Genomic DNA, 9,189 nt, shown 5'->3' with positions numbered 1-9,189 from the left:
GGCCCCGCCCCCAGCGCGCGGGCCCGCCCACCCACATGGAGAGCGCGCCGACCCGCCTCTCCCCCGTAAAGAACAGAGGCTCCGCCCCCAGAGCGCGGCTCCCCCTCCCACATAAAAAACAGAGGCCCCGCCCCCAGCGCGCGGGCCCGCCCACCCACATGGAGAGCGCGCGACCCGCCTCTCCCCCGTAAAGAACAGAGGCTCCGCCCCCAGAGCGCGGCTCCCCTCCCACATAAAAAACAGAGGCTCCGCCCCCAGAGCGCGGGCCGCCCCTCCCAGAGAACAAAGGCTCCGCCCCCAGCGCGCGGCCCGCCCCGCCCATACAGAGAAGAAGCTCCGCCCCCGGCGCGCGGCTGACCCGGTGGCGAGGCGCAGCCGCGGCGGCCCCGCCCCGCTCCGCAGCGCCCGGCTGGCAGGTGAGGGCGCGGGTCAGTGTGCGGTTTCCCGGGCCAGGCCCCGCGGTGGCCCGCCTTGCGGGGCGGGGCGGGGGGAGCGGGGCGCTCCGGGCCCACAGCGCCGCCTGGCCCCGGGTCGCACGTTCTGTACGTCTAACTCCCCCCCCCGGGTGGGCGGGGCCGGGAGCGCGCGCGCTGCGGGGCGGGCCACGCCCCCGACGGCCGGGGCTGGGCCCGGGGCCGCGGACTCACCTAGCACGGCTTCCACGGTGCTGCCCGCGGCGGCGGCGTCCGGCGCGGCGGTGGGGGAGGAGCTGCCCGAGCCGGGGCTCGAGCCCGCGCTGGCGGCGCGGGGCTGAACCACTGCGAACACAGCCAGGTGGTTCTGTCCGAAAACACGCACAGGGTGAGCCGGTGCCCGGGGTCTGCTCCCGACCCTGCCCGAGCCCAGCCCGTCCTGCTCGGCGGCCCGCAGCGCGGCTTCTCCCCGATGGGCCCCGGAGCACGCCCGCGGCCCCGCACGGCGCTGGGGACCGTCCTTGTCCATCGCCAGGCGTGGGTCGCCGTCCAGCCACCGGGGCATACCATGCCACCTCCCGCTGCGAACTTCCGATTTGTTTTTAATTCATTTTGTTTGGATAAAATTTACCATCTTGATCGTCCCCTGTGCGCAGGTGCTGGTGTGGGGGCTTGAACTCAAGGCCTCAAGCGCTCTCACTCAGCTTTCTTGCTCATGGCTCACAGGCTACTCATTGAGCCATGCCCCCAGTCCAACATTTTGGAGGTTAACTAGAGATAGTCTGGCTTTGAAGCTGCCAGTCCTCCCGGCTCAGCCTCCTCAGCAGGTAGGGTTGCCGGTGTGAGTCAGCACCCCAGGCCCCCACCTTACCACTCATCAGGACTCTGAGGTGGTTCTCTCCCCCCTTCCAGTCAGGGTCTCAACATGTAGCTCAAGCTGGCCTCACACCTGAGCTTCTCCTGCCACAGCCTCCTCCACCCCCGTGCTCACCGCTTTCCAGTAGCACAGGCAAAAAACACCCCACCACTGAATCTGTAGAGCAGCACTGTCAGGAGGAAACGGTGCTTCTCAAAACACCAACACCCGCGCCCAGTGGCGAAGCCAGTGCTGCTCTGTCCGGGGGGGCAACATGAAACCACAGCACACCGAGGCTTGGCCACGCTCATGAGGGCAGACTGACGAAACAGAGGCCCGTCCACAGGCAGGAGCTCCACTGGACCTCAGGTGTGCCCAGAGCCACTTCTTGGGGACACAATCAGGTGAAGATGAGCTCACTCGGATGGCGCTCACCCAACTAACTCACGTCCATACAAAAGAGATGGCGCGCCGGGCGCTGGTGGCTCACGCCTGTAATCCTAGCTACTTAGGAGGCTGAGATCTGAGGATCCCAGTTCAAAGCCAGCCCGGGCAGGAGAGACCGTGAGACTCCTATCTCCAATAAACCACCAGAAAACCGGAAGTGGCGCTGTAGCTCAAGTGGTAGAGAGCTGAGGGACAGTGCCCAAGCCCAGAGTTCAAGCCCCACAACCGACAAAAAAATAAAAAAAAATGGCGGGCTGGCTCAGTGGTAGAGTGCTTGCTTCACATGCACCAGGCCCTAGGTTCGGTTCTTCAGCACCACATACACAGAAAAAGCTGGGAGTGACGGAAGTGGCGCTGTAGCTCAAGAGGTAGAGTGCTAGCCTTGAGCTGAAGAGCTGAGGGACAGCGCCCAGGCCCAGAGTTCAAGCCCCACGAAAAAAAAAAAAAAAAAACGATATAGAGCACTCAAAAAGCTGGGAGTGGGGCTGGGAAGGTGGCTCAGTGGTAGAGCACTTGCCTTGCATGCCTGAGACCCTGGGTTCTATTCCTCAGCTCCACATAAGCAAAAAGAAAAAAGCCAGAAGTGGCGCTGTGGCTCAAGGGGTAGAGCGCTCGCCTTGAGCTGAAGAGCTGAGGGACAGCGCCCAGGCCTAGAGTTCAGGCCCCATGACCGGACCCAAAAAAAAAAAAAAAAAAAAAAGCTGGGAGTGACGCTGTGGCTCCAGTGGTAGAGCGCTCACCTTGAGCTGAAGAACAGTGCCCAGGCCCAGAGTTAAGACCCACAACCAACCAAAAAGAGAGAGAGAGTAGGGCCCCTCACCTGCCTGCCCCTCCGCCCCACGCCTGCACCCCTCACCTGCCTGCCCCCCCACCCCTGCGTGGCATCGGGACTTAGAGAATGAACATCTGTGAGGCTGTCACAGCTGACCACAGAGGGGTGCTGAAGCCACAGAGAAAACTCTATGGAGGTTTGTGGTTTGTTGTTTCCTAGGACACAATGTTTTAGGCAATGAAACACTTGAATACAAGAAAAAAAGATACTTTTAGGAAAAACAAAAAAACCCAAACCGGTATTAACCGGATGAACCAAGAGCCAACAAGAACCACAGTGTGTTCAAACAAAGAGGTTAGCAAAGGCACTAGGAACCCTCAGCCCCTGGGCCCACCTGCTTGCCGTCCAGCTGGCTGCACTTCTGACTGCCTTCCGAGGGCGCCTCTCTCCACTTGGCCTGCAACAGAAAAACTGCTCAGGCTGGGAAGACCGAGCAGGCCTCACCCGGCAGCACACAGCCAACGCGCCGCTCAGGGCTTGGAAATGTGAAAAAAATTATTATTTTTTTGGCAATACTAGGGCCAGTCTAGCTTTGAACTGGGGTCCTCCCAAGCTCACCCTCCCGCGTAGCTAGGATTACAGCCGTGACCCGTGAATGCCCTGCAGGAAATCCCTGATTCCTGGAGAGTCCCACAACAGCTCGGTGCGGACGCAGCCCTGGTGACAGCATGCGAGCACCATGCCCCACCGCCTGCCCTGCGCCCGCCCGCGGCCCCCACCGCCTGCCCTGCACCTGCAGAGCCTTGGACAGGGCCGGGCCTGGACATGCGCACGCCCCTCCTTTGGTCTTGCTTGGGTGCCTGGCCCAGATCCGAGGTGGGGAAGAACCCATGAGGCCCCTAGAGTGGGCGTCCCCCGGAACAGCCCTGCTGGATTTCCCGGGGGAGCCCCGGGAAGGCAGGGGTCTCAGTATGCGGAACGCCAAGGATCCCGTGGGTAGGAGGTAGGAGCACGTCCCAGGAGGGCAGCGTCCCCTGGGGCTGTGCCCACCAGCCCACGCTCGCCAGCCAACTGGGGAGAGGGCAGAGGCCTCAATAGCCCGGACACAAGTGGCCTGCACCCCGGGCAAGCCGACCGGGCATGTTTCCTTGTGCCTGGAACTTTCTTAGAAGCCAATGAGCATGTTGGTTCCCGTTTCAAAATTCAGCTAAACTTTGACCCCACCCAGTCTAGGGGCTGACAGCAATGAGACCGTGACTTCCAGATGAGAGGGAGAAGCCGCCTGTCTGCGCCCTCACGCCCCTCCCCGCCAAAGCCCAGTGTGCTGGAGTGCCACGGACGGTGTCACACACACCATGCGGCTCCGTGATGACCTCCGCACCCCCCAGCTCTGTGAGCACAAGCACCTGCTAGGCCAAGGCCCCTCCTGCTGGCCGGCACTGTAGCCCCCCCGCCCAGGCTGAGGTTCTTCTAGGCTGTGGAGAGGAGCCCCAACACCAGCAGGCAGCCATCCTGTCTCAGGCTGCCGTGGGCCCGAGCGCGTCTACTTACATGTCCGGGCTGACTGCTGGGGGCCGGGGCGCCGCCGCTGGGCAGGTCACGACAACCCCACTCACTCCCTAGGACGAGGCTCTCTGCCAAGAAAGAGGAGCGGGCACTAAGGGCCACCGGCAGCGGACAACACGCCAGGCTTTCAGGCCCTAGAGAGTCAGGGCACGGAGCTCATGCTGCTCTGGGGACGGTGGCCAGCCAAGATGGTCACATAGACCAAGGCCTCCGTGAGGTCTTCACATTCAAGCCTTGAGTGAATTTAACACTCAAAGTCCACGTTTAAAATGTGAAGAGTAGAAAGCTGAGCTGGGAGCATGTCTCAGAGTGGTAGAGCACCTGCCTGGCAAGCTCAAAGCCCTGAGTTCAAACCACGCTACTGTCAAAATGAAGGACAGGCCTGTGTCTCACTCCAGCTGAGATCTGAGAATCATGGTTCCAAGGCAGCCCAGGCAAGGGCTCTCTGAGACTCTTACTGCCAATTAACCAACCAAAAGCCAGAAGCAGAGCTGTGGCTCAGGTGGTAGAATATCAGCCTTGAGCAAAAATCTCAAGAGACAGCACTCAGGCCCTGAGTTCAAGCCCAAAATTATCACAAATTAAAAAGACTAGAAAGTAAAATTTGAGTGTGGGTCTGGGAATGTGCAGAGTGCTTGCCTAACATGCATAGAGCCCTGGGTTTGCTTCCTCAGCACCACATTCACAGAAAAAGCCATACGTGGAGCTGTGGCTTAAGTGGTAGAACGCTGGCCTTGAGCAAAAGAAGCTCAGGGACAGCGCCCAGGCCTTGAGTTCAAGCCCTATGACCAACCCAAAAAAAACAAAAAACTGGAACCCAAACGCTAAAGCGGGGGAGCGTGCGGAGCAGGCTGCCACACTCCTCCCTGGGGACAGGACCACCTGCAATGAGCACCAGGCCCAGACCCGCTGGCCTCACTTCTAGGGCCTCTGGTGCCTCCCCAGGTGAGCTGAGAGACGCCCCTCCCTCCACAGAGGCCCACCCTGGGTCCTGGGCAGCATGGACCACCCCGGGCGAGGTGCGGGTGAGTAGGTGGGGCAGCAGGACAGGACCCAGGTCTGCACGGATCCCGGGGCTGGAGGCAGGAGGCCCCCTGGGCTCCGCACCGCCCAGTCTATGGCAGGTATGAAAGGAGGGTCCTGTGCCGTGGCCCCCCCCCCCGCCTCCCCCAGGGGGCCGAGCGCAGCCGGGCACTCCTGGTCCTCGGGCCGTGGAGCCAAGATCCTGTTTCCCTAGCCCTCAAAGCTTGCTCGGGTTGACCCTAACAATCACACGTGCTGAAGGAGGGCCCCCAGACCACCCGCACACACGTGTGCACCCTGGGACCGCCGACTTACTCTCTGCGTGTGCGAACGCACAGAAGGGGCCCCGCGGGCAGAAGCCGGTCTGACGCATGTCGTTGCACTTGGTCGACTTGTAGATCTAGCAAGGAAAACCAGAGGTGAGGGCTGCGCTGGCGGGCGGCTGGGAGAAAGGCGGGGGGGGGCAACCCCCTGTCCTGGGGCTGCCAGTCCACCGGCCACAGGGCAGGCGCCACGGGCCCACGGCCACCGCAGGCCTGACGCAGCGGACCGGACGACCGTGACGACCTCTCCTGCCACCACCCCGCCCTTGCTCCACACCCAGCGAGGCGCAGGCCGGTCCCGCGCCTCCCAGCTCCGCCGCCCGCGTCCCGAGCCCGACGCCAGGGCCCCCCTTCTCTCCTCCGCCACCCGCGTGGGGCCACCCGTGGCGGGGTGACCCCTCGGGCCCTGCCTCTGCTGGCGGCCCCCCTCGTGCGGCGCTCACCTCGGGGTGGAACTGCTGCTCGGTGCGGGAGTGGCAGTACTGGCAGCCGTCCCCCCCATCGCAGCGGGAGGGCTCCCCCCACTCATCGCCAAGCTTCACGCTGGGGCACGGTGTGGACCTGGGGGCGAGGACCAGCACAGGTCACGCCCGCCGGGGGGCCGGCCGGGGCAAGGCACCCCGCCGGGCGTGACCAGGCCGGAGGCAGCATCGGTGCCCCAGCAGAGACCCTGCGCGGGGCCAGGCCGACCCACCCACCTGTACTGGAACCTCCCGGGCTTCCGCCGGCGGTCCCGGCTGTTGTGGTAGTGTGGGCAGGCGTAGCCCTGGCGGCACAGGCGCGGCGGCTTCGGGCACTGCTCGGTCTTGTAGCTGCCCAGAACGAAGCTGGCATCTACAGAACAGGGGGGCAGACACCTGGCCCCGGGGCCTCCAACCGACCCACAGCCACGCGTGAGCGAGCATGGCTGACCACATGATGGACACTCCAGCCACGAGACGGCGGGCTAACAGCTCCCTCCACGTGGACCAGTCCTGAGAATGCCACACACAGCAGAAGCCACGGACACGGGGGCCACGGGGCTTAGATGTACAGAACAGGACGTCCAGACACCGAAAGTGGGACAGAGGTGGCCGGAGGCAGAGGGGGGGAGGCAGAGCAAGACTGGGGGGTGGGATTTCCTTTCCTTTTGGCCAGTCCTGGGGCTTGAACTCAGGACCTGGGCGCTGTCCCTGGACTGCTTCCGCTCAAGGCTAGCACTCTACCACTTGAGCCACAGCGCCACTTCTGGCTTTGTCTGTGTATGCGGTACTGAGAAATCGAACCCAGGGCTTCGTGCATGCTAGGCAAGCATTCTGCCACTGAGCCACATTCCCAGCCCCTGAGATTTCCTTCTGAAGTAGGGCTGGGCATAGTGGTGCACTCCTTGAATCCCAGATACTCAGGAAGTAAAGATCAGGAGGATCACCGTTCAAGACCAACCTGGGAAAAAGTTAGCAAGACTGCTATCTCAGTAAGCAAGCTGAGCGTGTTTTTGGTTCAGTGCTTTCTCCACGCACAGGCAGACCCTGAGAACCACCATTGGCTTGTGGCTCCATCGGTGCATCCTTGGGGATGAGTGGGCTATTCTTTTTTTTTTTTTTGGTCCAGTCCTGGGGCCTGAACTCTGGGCGCTGTCCCTCAGCTCTTCAGCTCAAGGCTAGCGCTCTACCACCTGAGCCACAGCGCCACTTCTGGCTTTTTTTCTTTTTGCTTATGTGGTGCTGAGGAATCGAACCCAGGGCCTCATGCATGCAAGGCAAGCGCTCTACCACTGAGCCACCTTCCCAGCCCCTGAGTGGGCTACTCTTAAAACTTCACTACCCAGAGGGGTGTGGACAGAAGCCGACAGACAGAGGCAAGCAAGCAGGGAGTGGGCTGCTGCCATGGGGTTTCCATCCAGGCGGCGGGAAAGTTCTAGAACTTGACTGGTGATGGCAGCACAACACTCGAATGTGCCGCTGAGTTGCTCACTTGGGCACAGTGAGCTCTGAGTGTGCGCTCTACCTACAAAACCCCCAAGCCTTCCTTGGTCACCACCAGCACACCAGCCCCAGGGGCCAGGGAGCACACACAGGCGGAGGCCCAGGGGGACAGGCCACCAGCGCAGCCAGGGCGGGGCGGGCGGGACACCTGGGCGCGGACGTGCGCCACCCCACGCCAGCCATCCAAGTGCCCACAGCGCCTGGGCCGGGCCCCCCGGGCGGTGCCCCTCCCGCTGCCCCGCTGGCTCACCTTGCCAACGGGGGTCCTCGCCCAGGGTCTTCTCGATCATGGCCTGGCTGGCCAGCACGCCAGGCTGCAGGTCGGGCACACCATCCCCGCCACCAAGCTGGCCATTCTGCAAGGCCTCCTGAGCCTGTAGCTCCCTGCAAGAACACAGCCGTCACAGGCCCGGGCAGCCCGGACGCCACGCGCGGACGCTGGCAGCAGCCTGCCACCCCTGGGTGCAGCCCTGGGGTGTGATGGTCCTCACCCGGACCCCGCGAGTCACAACTAGCTCTGCTCAGAAGCGTGCAGGTCCACCTGGGGGGCCAGGTGTGGCGGCACACGCCTGTAATCCCAGCCTTCAGAGAGCTGAGGGGGCGGGGTCTGGAGTTTGAGGCCAGGCTGGGCTACACAGCCACACACCCCAAGATGGAGAGCAAGGCAGAGAATGAAGAAATGCATCTCGCTGGGTCTCAGCAAGCTGGGATCGGAGCTGCGCCCCTGGGTCTCAGCAAGCTGGGATCGGAGCCGCACCCCTGGGTCTCAGCAAGCTGGGATCGGAGCTGCGCCCCTGGGTCTCAGCAAGCTGGGATCGGAGCCGCACCCCTGGGGGCCACGGGGGCCGCATGTCCTCACCGGATGTCCCACACGGGCGGCCGCAGGTCCAGGGGGCCATGCGCGAAGGCGCAGTGCAGCCCATTCTTCACGCAGTGGCCGCGGGCGTCGGTCTCATGGATGCACGTGCCCGTCTTGTAGTAGCGCAGGTGGTACTTGCGCTCCGTGTCCCCAGTGGTCCGGTGCAGGTAGGGGCACCTGGGAGGCAGAGGAGTGGCGCGTTCCCTCGGGTCCCTCGGATGGGGGGCTGACCCTTTGCGTCCCCCGCCGTGCCACACCCCGCCCCGCCCCGCCCCGCCACACGGGGGCGGCAGACTTCTGATCTGGCTGCAAAGAGGACCATACCAAACAGGCACCTACCCCCAATTTGGGACCCTTGCCTAAGGACTGAGGCCAAATCTCCCTGTTGTATACAGCAGGGAGAAAACAATCACAACCACTGACTGTGCGGGAAGCCAGGCCTTGGGCACATTTAGTAACAGTTCTAAAGTTGTCGGTGCCTGGCATGCGGGCCGGTCCTTTCCTGGCAGGCGTGGTGACTACCTCCAGCACCCAGGGAACTCAGGGACCAGGAGAGGGGAAGGGGAGGCCGGGGGTGGGAGAGCCCGGGCCTGGAGGGGTTAGGGAAGAGCCGCAGATGGTGGCATCGCCTGCCACGGCCTCCTCGGAGAGCGACGGGCAAGCGACTCGCAGGGCAGTGGCTCAGCCGGTGCCTCCCAGAGCCTGAGCTGACCCTTGGATGGGAAAGAGGAAGCTGCGACCTCAGAGGGCCTGAAGGCCCGGGGCGGAGCACACACAGGCACACGCCAGGACCGGCTGCCCACCAGGCTGCACTCCGTTCCTATGGGGGCAGGGTGTCATCCACATGACCTGGGGAGGCCAAGGGGACCCCACCTGGGGCAGGCCTGCCCAACGGACCAAAGTGTACCAGGCGGCCCCAGAGCCAGGCCAGTGGTGAGGGGAATGGGGTGGGGAGGGGGACGGGGT

General features: G+C 63.4%; 1 protein-coding gene across 1 annotated transcript in view; it reads right to left on the bottom strand.

The window, feature by feature from the left end:
• The window catches only part of Unkl (unkempt family zinc finger-like), a 14,413-nt gene extending 6,019 nt beyond the window's left edge, over positions 1 to 8,394 (bottom strand). The window contains exons 1-8 of the mRNA XM_013011308.1: positions 8,224 to 8,394; positions 7,615 to 7,748; positions 6,099 to 6,234; positions 5,844 to 5,961; positions 5,393 to 5,477; positions 4,040 to 4,122; positions 2,883 to 2,945; positions 648 to 780 (exon numbers count right to left, since the gene is read on the bottom strand). Of these exons, the coding sequence (XP_012866762.1) occupies positions 648 to 780; positions 2,883 to 2,945; positions 4,040 to 4,122; positions 5,393 to 5,477; positions 5,844 to 5,961; positions 6,099 to 6,234; positions 7,615 to 7,654 (658 nt within the window). The 5' untranslated portion in view covers positions 7,655 to 7,748; positions 8,224 to 8,394. The remainder of the gene's footprint in view (positions 1 to 647; positions 781 to 2,882; positions 2,946 to 4,039; positions 4,123 to 5,392; positions 5,478 to 5,843; positions 5,962 to 6,098; positions 6,235 to 7,614; positions 7,749 to 8,223) is intronic.
• Positions 8,395 to 9,189: the final 795 nt, after the last annotated feature.

The sequence above is a fragment of the Dipodomys ordii genome, unplaced genomic scaffold (genome assembly GCF_000151885.1).
Source record: "Dipodomys ordii isolate 6190 unplaced genomic scaffold, Dord_2.0 Scaffold14, whole genome shotgun sequence".
Classification (NCBI taxonomy): Eukaryota; Metazoa; Chordata; class Mammalia; order Rodentia; family Heteromyidae; genus Dipodomys; species Dipodomys ordii.
This window is presented reverse-complemented; position numbering and strand designations above follow the sequence as displayed.